The sequence below is a fragment of the Anser brachyrhynchus genome (genome assembly GCF_964034855.1).
Source record: "Anser brachyrhynchus genome assembly, chromosome: 4".
In the NCBI taxonomy this organism is placed as follows: domain Eukaryota; kingdom Metazoa; phylum Chordata; class Aves; order Anseriformes; family Anatidae; genus Anser; species Anser brachyrhynchus.
This window is the reverse complement of record NC_137698.1, coordinates 50,130,668-50,145,469: the sequence shown is the minus strand read 5'-3', so window position 1 is coordinate 50,145,469 and position 14,802 is coordinate 50,130,668. Positions and strand designations below refer to the sequence as shown.

Genomic DNA, 14,802 nt, shown 5'->3' with positions numbered 1-14,802 from the left:
TTCTGCAGATAGTCTCTGTTGCTCTGGCACCAGCACTCGTGCTCAAATGGTTATCCACCCACCAGAACTTATTGAAGTTCTAACTTAATAACAAGCCCCTCCAAACACCCCTGTTTTTTTGTTTATTTTAAAGTTCAAGAAAGGGCGTTAGAGACATGGCAAAAAGAGCAGCCAGGACAGTTTATTTGACCTACACCACCCATCGTGAACCAACCTCCTGTGCTGTGTACAACCCTCACTCCATGCATCAGACTCAAATTTAAGGGATGGGCAGACAAGGCAACAAAAAGCAATCCTCTGGAAATAACTCGAGAGCTGTATCATGTCTACATGGATGACTAAAGTCAATTTGAAGAAAAATTAAGTCTCATCCCCACTCCACAGCTAGGTTAATGTGATGGAATTAAACTCTGTTGGCCACAATAAATGTAATAGCTATCTCTGAAACATCCTCTTTTAATACACCTTTTAGTACCACTTCTCTGCTGGTTTTCCCCCTCCTTCTTATGTTATCTTATTCCAATTCATAATTCCACATCCAGAGAGAAGAGCTAAGGCTGGACTGCAGTTTGTGGAATATACATTATAGTTCAGGGATTTGAACTTGGTTAGAATGTAAATCTGGCTTGTCTTCGCTTTCAGGAAATCACCATGCAGGAAATTACGTGAAAGCTGAGCGGATGTAACAGCTCAGCACAGCCAAAAGTGAGCCAAAAGGCCTCCCTCCTCACTTCTCTTCCTGCAGTAGTGAGTGGTGTGGTGTCTAATTAAACTGTCAGCACCTAGCAGCACAGAATAACCTATAAACTTAAACCAGTACCTAACTAAGGATAAAGTATTACTATTATCTACATGCCGTAAGAGTCTCTGAAAGTACTCAAGAATCTTTTACCAGCATGTACAGCATAAATGTGCTGGTAAAACACCATACAGGCTCAAATTATTAGCTTGACAAACATTTTATCCAGTATGTTCCATAGGGAATGTATATACAAGTATGATTAATTAAAACATTTGGCATTTAGACAGTTAAAACATTAACTGCTGCTTTTGCATCTGGGGATGGAGGATTTGCTAAGCCCATACTGGGTTCTTAAGATGAAAAGAAAAGGTTACACCAAATTGTGAGGATCATTACCTGCAGCATATCCATGTTCCGCAGAACATTTCCATCCATTTGGTCCAATTTGCTCAGGTAAGACTGACAGGGTAAGACAGGATACCAATAGCTTACTAAAAAGTGTTATAAAAATCTATCTTGCAGCCAAGAGATTGTATATAAAAGGTAGATAATCCTATTCAATATGCTATACTGACTGTAGACATTCAGAAAAGGGGCTAATTGGAAACAACTAGCAATTATACTGGATAGAAAGCAAAGTTAAAATCCTAGCTTACACTGGTGATTATTTTGGCATGGTAGTGCGAGTTTTAGTAGTGGACAGTAACAGGGAAGGTATCAGAAAAGCATGCCTGCCAAGCGTCCTCTCCATGTACTTCGATTCTCATAACCAATCCCATACATAGACCCAGCTGAGCTGAAAAATAATCCCTGTTTTAACCGGATTTCCACCTGCACAGAAAAGGCCTTTTAAAGATCCTATTAAAAAATCAGTACAAAGCTGAATCCCAGGTTTCAGTACATGGCATTACTGCCAAAAATATTTTCGAAAGAACTTTGCAAAAAGTTAACAGAAGTCACACTTGTTCCAAGATTAAGGTTGCAAATTTGTACTGGTCAAGGACTCAAATGACGTTTAATAGATTTGTAACTCGCAGTACTCCTCCTCCCTCCCTCACTGCCCCCAAGAAAGTCCTCTTCTTACCAATATCCCTTGACTTTATTTTGGCAGGCTGTCAGTGGATTTTATAGTGATTTTGTTCCCTGGCTTACAGTTTGTAAAGATGACTTAGAATACCCACTTTATAAATGTTAAACCCAAAGTAACAGTTTTATCTTTAAAGTTTCAAACATAATGAAATTCACTGCTAACATAGCTATAAAATGCATCAAAACCAGATGAAAATCACTAACAAACGGCCTTAAGTTAAATTGGTACAATGTTCTTAGCGCATGGAAGCGCTGTTAGTAGGAATACACGCATTTTTTGTTTTAATTCACAATTCACCAGTATTAAGTAAAAGCCAATAAAAAGCCATATTCTGCCTTCTGCTACAAAGGAGTGTGAATTTAGGCCTTGACATTTGAGCAGCTGTATTTCAATTAAAAAAAGAAAAAGGGAAAAAGCTTTTAGAAATTGTTACTTATATGACAATAAAGTGAGATTCCAAGTCACCCTTTCCTGGTGTGTCTGCTTGTGGGCCCACTGCAGAACCCAGCTTACAAATACACCTGACTTCATGCAGAATAGTTTCAGTGATACAAAGAAAACCACTCAAATACATGCTAAAATATTCTGTTTGATTGATGCAGTGTACTGAGTTTCAAGCTTTCAGTTGCAAATATCCTCACTGAAGTAAAGTTCTCCAAAGTGCCTGAATATCTTTCTAACACTGTAAAAAAAAAAAACAACTATCAGCTCTTCAGGCCATTTATCACAGAAAGCAAAGCCTTTTCACACTGCTGCAAATGCCTGTATCAGAACAGAGAGCACAAAGAATTCATGCCATATGTTTTTGTGGGTTGTAACAAGCACTCTATGTTTATGCATACAGATATGATTTCAAGGATTAGAAATTATAATGTGTTCTCAACAGCTTTCTCTACTTTGTAGATCAGTCATCTCAAGAATGCAGCTCAATGCACTGCCACGCTTGAATATTCTAATTTTTAAAATCTGAGATGAATTAAGGGCCAAATTCTGACATTTGACTTATTGCACAGGACTAATTAGCAATAGAAGAATCATGACTATGACTATCTATGGCCAGTAGTCATTACCTACACATCCTTATTAATTTCAATGGGAGCTCTAAGGACTTATTTCCCAATGGACAATCAAACTTCTGATGGTCACTCAGGGCCTGCTTGGGACTATCCATTGTTACTTACCATACTTCTCTCCCATATTTACATACCTTGAAAGGAATATGGTTAAAGAGATGCTTCTTACCTTTTCAGTTTAAAAGGACGTGCTTAGTGTAATTTACTGATACAGTTAATGCTAAAACAATCCTGGTTTTCAAGAGATGTTCCAACAGGAACAGGTGCTACCTTATCACCTCCTGATAGGGATGCCGCTGCCTTTTACTACACCTTATAGTAGAATACTAAGGAAAAATTCAAAGAGGTTAGAGAGAAACATTAAAGAAGGAAATGGGAACATTTAAATCTCAGCTATTTAATAGAATTTTATTGCCTGTTTGAAAGCTATACCTAATTGAATGGGCTGTTTAACTTCACAGTGAAAGTAAACAAGTTTGATTTTACAGATGCAATAAGGTTTATGTCTCTAAGAAAGCATCCCTTAGATTTTTATTTAGTTACTGAGTAAGGAAATCAGAATCAGAGGTAGTGTATGTATGCCATTAGGTACGTATTCTGTGATTTTTTAGAACTTGCAAGTTGCTTCCACTTTTAGTCACAACATTAGCATTACTGGCTACAGTTGTCTCACGTAAGGCTCCACAGGGGTCATTTGATATTAAAGAACTCATGGAAATCAAATATACTTGTCAAGTGCCCATCAGAAAAGAGAGAAAAAAACACACTGTGTATTGAAAATCATGAAATAAGGTTGCAGTGGAAGTTGAGCTAGTAAGCTGCAAAATGATGAAAAATACAGCAGTCATTTTATTTCCAACTAAGAAACTCCATCCAGGTCCACTAGTGTAACTGTGCAGGCATAAATGAGATCAGATTTTTTTCCAGCCTCTTTACAGAGAAGTGTCTCAACCTAAAATAAGGCCATTGATTGATTACCCGGCTTCATTCCTTGGATTCTGTAGCTTTATCATTCCCAATAAAAGTGATTTTGATGGACACTGGCAAATATACGTAGCTTATGAATGATACACCTGCAATCCAAACAAACAGTAGTACCTGAGCTGATGTAGGGATGCACCATTTAACCAGTAAAAGTATATGAAACTTGGCTGTAATAAATAGAAAAGCTGGACGTAAACTATTTCATACTGTTGGTCCAAAACAGCTTTGGAGCAACCCTTACATGTCTGTGACCTCAAAAATACAGTGACCAACCCCCCCTTTTTTTTCCTTCTTCAGTGCATGTGTGCCTAGAGAAGCTCACCTCCCTGGACTGTCATGCATGTGATTGTTTCACCCACTTTTCACCAACGTGAAGCCAGACTTACCACATAGGCGTTTGCAGTGCAGAGCCAAAGCTAGCACGTGCGTGTATGCCTGTGCATGTGCTCCCACGAGGCAGACAGACCTCGCTGGCACCGATGAAATAACGATTAATGTATGTTTGCGTGTAACAGCATAACTTTGAAATACCAAACGAGAGCAGAATCAAAACTTCATTTTACAGCTCCTCATCCACGGTCGATCATGGTGAATAGTTTTGTTTTACGTGGCCACAAACCTCTCAGGTAGCAGGCGAGTTTCACTGCCCCACGATGCTAGACCTTACCGCTTGTGGCTGCGAGGAGCCCCAGAGACCTTTGAGAACCCTTTTCCGTTTCCGCAGCCTCCCCTCGGCGGGGCTGCGTTTGAACAGCAGCATCTCGGGCAGGGCCTCGCTGCACCGGGACGAGCCGCCGCCAGAGGGGGACGGCAACGGGGACACGAGGCGGGGGACACGCGACTTAGCTGGCCGCAGCCGAGGTCCGGAGCGTGCCCCCAGGCTGCTGCTCCTGCGGGCAGCCCCCGCGGGATGCTGCGGCGCTCGGAGCGGGGACGGGACGGCTGGGTGCGGGCAGGGCCCCGGCCACGCCGCTCCTTCCCCGGCCGCCGGCGAGGAAGGGTCCCCCCCCCCCCCCGTGCCCAAGCGGCCTCCGGGTGCCCCCCTTACCTGTGCTGCAGCCCCACCAGCCCCAGCGTGATGACATGGGGCACGTCCAGCTCGGTGGGCCACACGCCGGAGGCGATGCAGCCGAACACGCCGCACTCCTCCCGGATGCCCAGCTCCTCCAGCTCCATGGCGCCGCCGGCACGTGGTGGTGGCGGCGGGGCAGGGGGCACCGGGCAGCGGGCACCGGGCAGCGGCGCGTGGCGGCTCCCCTCCCGCTCTCCCTCCTGCCGCCGCCTCACGCAGCCAACAGCGCCGCGCCGCGCGGGGCCGCCGGTAGCCTGCCGCGGCGGCCTCCCTCATTTACATACGGGGGGGCTCCGGCCCCGCACGCCGCCCCCTGTCCCGCTGCCCCACCGGGGGGCTCGGGGGCGTCCGGTGGATGGGGGGGCGGAGGGCTGGGGGTGGCTGGCGAACGGGGGCGGAGGGGGGGGGGGGGGCACCCGGAGGGGCGCGGGGTGGCCGCGATTGGCGCTGCCCGCCGCCCCGCCTGCCCGCCCCTTCCGCCGGCCCCTTCTTACCGCGGCGCCGGGGCCCGGCGGTGTGCGCTGAAGCCCGTGTCCTGTGCCCTAGGTGCCTGCCGCCACCGCTCCCGCTGCCATCGCCATGGCCCCCGCCGGCTCAGGTAACCGCTGGGGCGCTGAGGGGGCCGGTAACGGCCGGGGAGGGTGTTGGGGGGGGGGGGGGGGGGAGCGGGAGCCGCGCCGCCACCTGTGGGCTCTGGCGGCTTGAAGTAAAGCTTTTCGTCACAAAACTTTTTTTTTTTAATTTTTATTTTATTTTATTTTGTTATTTCGATTGGGGGGGGGGGGGGGACACGATGATCTCCGCGCCCCCGAGGCGAGGCGCGGGAGCTCCCCCTCAGAGCCCAAGTGCAGCGGTTAAACCGCTCAGGCGGTTAAAAAGTAGTTTTAAAAAGAAATAACTAAATAAAAAGTAGTAAAAGTAGCCCACCACGGTTATACTCGCACCCCCTGAGGCAGCGGCTGCGTGTGGAAGCTGGCTGAGGAAAGTTAGCCCGCTCCTCCTGGAGTGGGAGCGGGGATGCTGCTGGGCACGGAGCTGCTCGGGTAGGCAGGCTCGGTGCGCTGGTCTGGGGGAGTAGGAAACCTCTTTCGATCTCAAATTCTTTTTGTTGTTCTGCAGAGCTGAAACTTGGTAAAAAAGTGAACGAAGGTAAAACAAAAGAAGTTTACGAGCTGCCAGATATCCCGGGATGTGTTCTGATGCAGTCGAAAGACCAAATAACAGCGGGAAATGCGGCCAGGAAGGACCGAATGGAGGGGAAGGCTGCCATTTCCAACACAACGACGAGCTGTGTGTTTCAGCTGCTCCAAGAAGCTGGTAAGTGTTTTGAAGGCAGAATAAATGCCTGCATATTGCAGATGGTGTTGCAAAACACTGTTTCTCTACTGATTTATCCTGCCCTGAGGCTCTGATGCTTTTTGGTTTTGTCTTTCTTTTTCATTAATTTATGGGTCTGCTTTTTTCCTTCTGGTACTACAGATCTGGGTGGGTGACTTAGTCATTTGGACCATGAGAGTATGTGTAGTAATCTAATCCACCACTATAGTTTCTCCCATTTGTCTGGACATACCCCTAACCCTCCCCTCTGCTACAAAGTCCCAGCTGAGTACCAGTTGCTCTAAAAGTTGTATTATGTGTTATAAATTGATAGATCTCAATCAAACAGTAAAGTCAGCGTGTTTCGTATGTGAAGGAGAGAAAGGAGTTTTCTGTGTAGTTATATCAACCTCTACTTCTGTGCAAGTAGTTCTTCAAGTACAGGTGGAGGTTAAGGCCTTTTGTTAATGGATTGGTGGAGAAAGAAGAGTTAATCAAGCTGTTAAGTATGATCCTCAATCACTGGCTTTCCTAGGAAGCCTGTTCTTGATATGGTACAAAGAAGTCTCTGGGGTCTTTCCATTTATTTTTGCAGTTGATTAAAAATATTGGTTCTAATTTAGAAGCAATGAATTACATGTTTTTGCCTAATTCTATATGGCCAATAATTAAGCTACTAATTTTAATACCCTACAGATGCAGTGTATGAATTCAAAAAGCTAAGGAGCTGCCTTAAAGACCCTTAAATGGCTTTCACTTAGTAGCTTCAGGTGCCCTGGAACAATATGCAGAGTAAATTGCAGCTGCAGTTTAAAGCAACAAAAGAAGTTTCAGGGTTCTGCTCTGGTTTGATTATTTGACAGGCATAAATTGCAGATAACACGAGTGCCTTATTGTAGAAGTAGTTTGTTTGCTTTTTCGCAACTCTTCTTAACCTACTTTATCAAAGGTGGTGATATACAAAGAATTCTGTTAAAGTTTCTCTCCCACTTAAAGTAGAGCCAATGTCAACCTTTCAAAAGCACACATCTGCCCTGATTGAAAACTGTAGTAAAAAAAAAAAAAAGCTATGAGGGGGATTTAATGCCTGGATTTAGAAGTCACTTGGTGCACAGTTTCTTTTAATCATTGTTCTTGAGGGCCTTGCAATAAACTATGAAGTTGTGATTTCAGTACTGTATTTTTAGGTTCTTCTTCCACTGTTGCTGAAGGTGGAATGGAATAGAGCTACTTCTTGAACTGATTGATTGCAGCTCCTTTGTCCTCTTGTTTCTGGCAGATGCTAGTTGGGTTTGACATTTGTCCTGCTCTAGGGAGGAAATGTGGAACTTTCCCTAGGAGCGAGATGAGAAAAGAGCCATATTGCACTTAAAATGGCTATCGGCAGCTATTGGCTGTCAATGTTTAATATGTTCTTGCATCTTAAAATTATGTAAGATATGCTGGAGGAGATTCATATGCATATGTATTGCCGCGTCTTAATGTCTGTTATCCAACAAATCACAATGATCTAGTGCCCTAAATAAATACTAGACCTCCCTTTCATTAAAAAAACAAGTCATTCTTGCCCTTGCTCCATCTTCCTTTGTGAATGAAGTAGCAAAAGCTACCTTATATTTTGCTGTCTTTTGCTAACTCCAGTTGCCCTTCAATGTATGGTGTTACAGTCCATAGATCTTCCACCAGAGGGTATATTTGGATACTGTTGCTGCTAACTTTTGTTTTAAAAAAACATCATGAGGGAAGGATTTGCGACAATTGGATTTCTGACCACAGCAGAAGGTTCTGAGCAACAGGTGAACATAGTATGATAAAACTGGCAAACTACTGACCTGTAGGAAAATAATGGCAGCGAAGGCCTTTTACAAGGCAAAAATGAAACCCTCTTGTTACGCTTAAAATACCTTGAGGAAATTCAGTGCATCCCTGAAGTCCAGAGAAGAATAAGGTTGGGTTGTGCTTAAACTTAAAGATGCTTTTGAGTCTTGTTTCAGTTGTGGAGTTTGCCTAGTAATGGAACTAATCTTTATATTTAGGAATCAAAACGGCTTTTGTCAGAAAACACAGTGACACAGCATTCATAGCAGCTCACTGTGAAATGATCCCGATTGAATGGGTGTGCAGAAGAATTGCTACTGGCTCCTTCCTCAAAAGAAACCCTGGTGTCAAAGAAGGCTATAAGTTTTACCCACCCAAAATTGAGATGTTTTTCAAGGTAAGTTTCCTCTCCTGTGGTATGAATCAAACTTAGAGCTAGAACTCTATAACATCTTCCTAAAAATGCTGATGAATAACAGGTTGCACTAGCAATTGACCTTCTTTTAGGGTTGGTAGTATCGCTATCTTGAAGCTTTCTTGTATTCTCATCCAAGAGCTGTTTTGTCCAAAGCACATACAATGCAATAGTGGCTCACGGGGGCATGAAAGAGTAACAAGCCAAATGGGATGTAAAGGAGATACAACTCATCCTGGATATATTAGAAAGTGTCTTGTGAACTATCACCTAAAGAGCATGTATTTAATGTTTTGTGGTTTGTTTGTTTTGTTTTTGCATACTCTGTTGCTCTTGGGGTGCTGTCCAAACTTCAAGTGTTCTGAAAAATGTTAGTGTTACAAGTGTGTTTAATGCTGCTCTTCTCTTTTTTTAAGTACAAATTATAAAATTCTAGTTACAAGACTGTGTGTGTGTGTATATATATATTTTTTATTATTTTAAGCCCTAGCATACTGTCTCCTAATGGTTATTTTTCCATCATAGCGAACTTAACTTACATGCTCTTTCCTGTTTTGGTTTTCTTAATAGGATGATGCTAACAATGATCCACAGTGGTCTGAAGAGCAGCTAATTGAAGCAAAATTCTGTTTTGCTGGACTCACTATTGGTCAGACAGAAGTAGATATTATGGCTCGTTCTACTCAAGCTATTTTTGAGATCCTGGAAAAATCATGGCAGCCCCAAAACTGCACTCTGGTAGACCTGAAGGTATGAAAGTCTGACTTCTCGTAATCCTAGTTCTGACAGGAAATATATCGTTGTGTGGTTCCTAAGATAGGATTCTTGTTGTCTTTTTAGATTGAATTTGGTGTTAATATTTTGACAAAAGAAATTGTTCTTGCTGATGTTATTGATAATGATTCATGGAGACTGTGGCCATCAGGAGACAGAAGCCAGCAGAAGGATAAACAGGTAACATTCTGTTCTTTTTATCTTCCAAGCCTTTTGGAAAGGAGAAAGGAAAAAAGTAAACCCTACAGTTAAGTACGTGCTTTCGGAGAGCCTTTTTTCCCGGATAGCAGGAAGCAGGGCTATTACTCTGTAGTTGAACTTAAATCAGGAAACAGAACTACTCAGTTGTTTACCTGAATCATGTAGTAGCATGTTTGAGTGAATTGCTCTGTGCTTTTTGTTCATCTGTTTAAAGTGAGGTACACCGTAATGTCGTGCAGAACCTAGGCTGCCTAGTGCAATGCTGCTGCAGGCCATCATGTCACTACAAATTCCAACTTTAAAGTAATTAATTTAATTAATTCCAATTAAAATAAACTAGTTGTGTTTTCTTAAGCTTACCTGTTGTGAAGTTAGCAAAACCTCGATACTCCCATGGCTAGAAGCCTTCCATGTTAACAAATGGTTATGAATTATAACATAGATGGTTGTTTACTGAGGTAGTTGTTCATTAGTTCTTCCTTGCTTCCATATCCATGTATAAAAGAAATAATCACATCCATTTCAGCCCTTAATCTGATATGATAAAAAACTTGGCTCTTTCCACTTCATATTCTATGCAAAGAAAAGGACTCACTTTAGAAGCTCTCTTCCGTGTTAGAAATGGCATAAATATTTAAATTGGGATATTCTTAATTACGGTAGCAAAATGAGTGCTTTGTGTACCCAAAGCACAACATCAATTTTAACATTTGTTTTTGTTCTTTTTTTTCTTTTTCAGTCCTACCGGGACCTGAAAGAAGTGACTCCCGAAGCACTGCAAATGGTTAAGAGAAACTTTGAATGGGTTGCAGAAAGAGTAGAGGTATCTGTGTGCAGTTTTCTTGTTTGGTTTTGGGTTGGTCGGTTGGTTTTCTCTTCTAATGAAAAATGTATCTAGAATCCTGACTGTTTTTCCTTCTCCTGCCCCCACCCCCTTCTCCCTAGCTGCTTCTGAAAACAAAGAGCCAAGGTAGAGTTGTGGTATTGATGGGATCTCCTTCTGACCTCAGTCACTGTGAAAAAATAAAGAAGGCATGCGCAACCTTTGGAATTCCTTGTGAGTTAAGAGTAACCTCTGCCCACAAAGGGCCAGATGAAACTCTGAGGATCAAAGCAGAATACGAAGGTAAGTGCCAAAGAACTACTGAGTTAGATTGAAACAATATCATGTACAAAAATTATTTGTCAATTTTAAGGATTTGTGTGGGTGTCTCTTCCAAATTTTGTTTGAACATGACTAAGCTGTTACAATGTACTTCATTTGCTAATTACATAATGATAGGTTATAGGCTGCACTAAGCAATTATGGAGTAATGTATTGTCCCACAGCCCAGACACAGCTTCCATTACTCAAAAGCCTGAATTCTGCTTTTAATCCAGTACCTGAACTGCTTTGCCCAGGCCTTGATGATATTAATACCAGCATCAGTGGCAAGATGCTGCAGGAAATGTATTTCTGAAATGGGGAAGAGTGGTGACTTCTCTAGCGGACCGTAAATGTTTTTATATGTTACTTACAAGGCAGATGTTGCTGCCGTCATCCTACCTGTTTATTGAAAACACACTTAATAATTTTAGATGCCATGAAAAAAATGTAATTTAAATTCATATTTCTACCAAGAAAACTAGGTATCTCTTTGAAAGGGTGTGTAGGTTGCCGGAGGAGAGAGACGAATTAACTACTTATCCTTATAGGAGTAGTGTACTTCCTCCAGAGGAAAAACTGACAGATGGGGTATGAGGGGAAGCAGTTTAAGACTCAATGACAGTACAGATGTGGTAACTACAGTTAAAAGGCACTTGTTTTGAGGTGAATTAAGACCTTACAGAATAGAAACATAGCTTAACATTTGAGCAAGAATATAGCCAACTAAGTCTTCAGTATCTTTAAATACTGCTCTTTTCAAAAGCTAAGCAGCACTTACTCATCTGATAATGATGCTTTTCCTCAGATGCAGAGTAAGGCATGCTATCTTCAGTTACAGTAAGCAATATCTGGATTTTAAGGCTCCAAGATTTGACTTATTTTTGCAGGGGAGAAATTCAAGATAAAACTTAAGCGCTATGTAGCAGAATCAACAAAATTAACTGCAAACAGAAGAGCTGTATACTCAGATAAAGCACCCACAAAAGCAAGTGGGAGGAAACAAGGTAGATTGCTTATCTGATTTGTTTGCTTTTTTTCCCCCTCCCAAGGAGATGGAATCCCAACAGTGTTCGTTGCAGTGGCTGGCAGAAGCAATGGTTTGGGGCCAGTAATGTCGGGTAACACTGCTTACCCAGTTGTCAACTGTCCTCCACTCTCAGCTGACTGGGGTGCTCAGGATGTGTGGTCTTCTCTCAGACTACCCAGTGGTAAGACAATCTTCAGCCAGTGCTGTTGTACTGACAGCACTACTTGTTCTAGCATACACATGTGCGTGCACACACTGGTAGCTGGATCAGTACCGAACAAAGTCTTTAGAAATCTCTTGCACACATTTTCTTTCTTTTTTTCCCCTGGGCTTTTTGCAATCAAATCAGTAGAGCAAAGATTACATACAAATACCCTTTGAAAGATACAATCCTTTGCTTATCCTTACTGAACATCTGAATTTAAAGCTGGAATTGGTATGAATGGGAACTTTCTTTTTGTTCTACTTAGAGAGCTGCATTTTACTATGATCAAAGATCAAAACGGAAAAACCCTTCTACAATCAGCTTGATCCTCTGATAACAGCGCATTACTACCTGCATGGATTTTAATTTTTGTTAGTGACTAGAATGGATATTTGACAGCACAAAGGCCCAGAAGTCTGTTACCTCTGAATGAGGAGAGTCATTTGCTATGCTGGCTTTTGGTTTCAAATGCCATGAAGAGAGAAGTAATGAACATATGACACTTCAGTAGCTTTACAACTAGATCATGCAGCTCCTGACTACTGAAACAAGCGTTGTCTTAAGCTGTTATTTAGAGGCAGTGTTTTGCTTGTGCCTAGAAAACATGTTTTGGTAGGTGACATTCTCCTTTCTTTGCAGGTCTTGGCTGTCCTACTACTCTGTCACCTGAAGGAGCTGCTCAGTTTGCTGCCCAGATATTTGGGTTAAACAACCACTTGGTGTGGGCCAAACTGCGATCAAGCATGTTAAATACATGGATCTCCTTGAAGCAGGCTGACAAAAAGCTTCGAGAGTGCACCTTGTAAGTCAAACTAATGAGTAACTTTTTATAGCTACACAAAACTAATGGCGTGTACATTCATTTGTATTAGGGTTCTCAGTTGGATGAGCTGAGAAATTATGCATCTTTTCTGACAGAAGAAAGCATCTTTAGAGCAGTAGATGAAGTCTGCTGTGTCTTCATCCCTCTCTTCTGTATTTTTTTGGTTTTAGGTTTTTTAATATAACTTAGTAAAAGATGGGGAAAATAGTATTTTAGTTACCTTTCTGCTGCTCCAAAATAATGCTGTTCTGCTTTTCAGTGTAGACTGTTAACTACAGCTGATGTTCATGTCAAGATAATGATTTGGTGATTCAAATAGAAATCCCCTTTTTTTCTGTTTCTGTAACAGTAATATTCTTCCATAGTAATAATGTATGTCCTGAACCTTATTAACTCACCAGGACTAACTAAAACGAGTACTGATACTGTTCTGCTTGCAATGATGGTATGCTTTCCTTTAGCAATAAAATGGCAACATATGCTGTATTAATAAGAAAATAATCTGGAAAAATATAAGAGCCTGAAAGAAATACCTGCCTTATTTAAAAACCACAAACATCCATTATTTTTCATGTGTGTATGTATGCACATATACATCCTATCACTATCATCTCGAATGCTGTGATGAAGTTAACACCAGTTCTGTTGTTCACAAGCTATAGCTCTGAATAGAACTGTAACTAGGCTTGTTGCCTACTTGCTGTAACCCTTGACTAGTCAAGTCTTTGCCCTTTTAAATACTAGGCCAATCTCTAAAGGACCTACGTGGTGTTGTCAAACTATCCTCACACTTCAGTAACTCTTGCTTTATGTATGTATATTTCCTCACTCATTGTTTCTATGGGAATTGTACTGAACTGAAGGTGGGAACAAATGGTAAAGCACCAAACTACTGGGGGAAATCTAAGCATGATTGTCTTGTCTTTGCACATACCATTCTTCTAAATAGGTACTGATTCTAAGAAATATGCAATTATTCAATGTATGTAACATTCATGCTTTTATAATTAAATAAACTGAGTTCAAAGCTGTTCGTGGAGACTTGATAAGCACATATGAATTAGTCATCACCTGTGGTATATAACTTCAGGATCTTAAATAGGTAAAACTTGTTTATGCACTAACTTTGCACAAAGGGGGTTTCTGCAAGGTCAAGTAGTAGACAACATTGCTCCTGTTACAAAAAGCTGTATTGCTTTGCTCATAAAATATACCCTTCTATTACTGTGTAATGGGGCACACCCCTTAGTGAGGGGAAGCAGATTACTTTCTGCTGGCCTTCTTGTTCACAGGAAGGGATCACAGCTTCTCTCTGTGTGGCATAACTCTAAGTAGTGCTGTCTTCTGAAGTGCAATCTTTTTAAACTGATCAAATCCTCTTATCTTGTGATCAGACCAGCACCAGAGCAAGCAACGGGGAGTGTAGCACTTCACCCTAGTACCAGCAGAAGAATGAAGTTATTTATAAGCTGAATGTGGCATTTCTTACTGTTCTCCCTACCCAACACACCTAGACTGGGTACTAGCTGTGATGGTTAATCAACCTGATGAGCTTGTCAGTCACCCAGCCATCCCAGATAGTACCATCATGATACAACTGCAAACAGACCTTTGCATCCCCCTCACCCCCATGGCAGTGGTATAGTGCTGTCTGCATAGTCTTCTACCTGTGCAATAAAAACTAGTAATACTCAGTAGTTTTGATTGTTCAAGCCTGGCATATTCTGTACTAGCTGTAGTTTCTCAAATTGCTTGCACCCCGATGATACTAACTTCATTTGTTAGAAATCTGCCACCTTATGTTAGGCATGAGCCTGCCAAGTGCTTCAGTTGCCATGGGGAAGGTCATGCTTAAGCTTTTGGGTGTTTTTCTTTGTTGTAGTCTGTACTAATTCCTCACAAGCAAAAGTTTATGCCATTGTCTTGCAAAGAAGAGACAAAAGTACTAAGACAGGGCAGTTAGCATGTGTGGTACAGTGGTGAGACTTGTAGTGGCTTAATACTGCAAGGATGTTAGACTTGTAGTTGTCCTAGAGGCAGAAGTGTTACCAGGAAGTTCTTCCCAAAGTTTGCGCCCCCTTTTTTTCAGCATTCCACTGATGCAATAACTTGAG

At 42.0% G+C, this 14,802-nt stretch overlaps 2 protein-coding genes across 12 annotated transcripts in view; one reads left to right on the top strand and one right to left on the bottom strand.

Moving 5' to 3' along the window:
* The window catches only part of PPAT (phosphoribosyl pyrophosphate amidotransferase), a 48,577-nt gene extending 43,281 nt beyond the window's left edge, over positions 1 to 5,296 (bottom strand). For 2 of the 3 annotated variants that reach the window (XM_080591153.1, XM_080591155.1), the window contains exons 1-2: positions 4,938 to 5,204; positions 4,276 to 4,359 (exon numbers count right to left, since the gene is read on the bottom strand). In XM_080591153.1, the coding sequence (XP_080447279.1) occupies positions 4,276 to 4,359; positions 4,938 to 5,065 (212 nt within the window). In that variant the 5' untranslated portion in view covers positions 5,066 to 5,204. Of the gene's footprint in view, positions 1 to 4,275; positions 4,360 to 4,937 lie in introns of all 3 variants that reach the window. The other variant, XM_080591154.1, reaches the window with a different exon arrangement.
* Positions 1 to 13,715, top strand: part of PAICS (phosphoribosylaminoimidazole carboxylase and phosphoribosylaminoimidazolesuccinocarboxamide synthase) — a 51,439-nt gene extending 37,724 nt beyond the window's left edge. For 7 of the 9 annotated variants that reach the window (XM_080591144.1, XM_080591145.1, XM_080591146.1 and 4 more), the window contains 9 exons: positions 5,508 to 5,559; positions 6,081 to 6,278; positions 8,315 to 8,493; positions 9,082 to 9,261; positions 9,352 to 9,465; positions 10,226 to 10,309; positions 10,432 to 10,612; positions 11,683 to 11,841; positions 12,505 to 13,715. In XM_080591144.1, coding sequence (XP_080447270.1) covers positions 5,508 to 5,559; positions 6,081 to 6,278; positions 8,315 to 8,493; positions 9,082 to 9,261; positions 9,352 to 9,465; positions 10,226 to 10,309; positions 10,432 to 10,612; positions 11,683 to 11,841; positions 12,505 to 12,671 — 1,314 coding nt within the window. In that variant the 3' untranslated portion in view covers positions 12,672 to 13,715. Of the gene's footprint in view, positions 1 to 4,731; positions 4,751 to 4,784; positions 4,836 to 5,507; positions 5,560 to 6,080; positions 6,279 to 8,314; positions 8,494 to 9,081; positions 9,262 to 9,351; positions 9,466 to 10,225; positions 10,310 to 10,431; positions 10,613 to 11,682; positions 11,842 to 12,504 lie in introns of those variants that run through there. The other 2 variants (XM_080591152.1, XM_080591151.1) reach the window with 2 other exon arrangements.
* Positions 13,716 to 14,802: the final 1,087 nt, after the last annotated feature.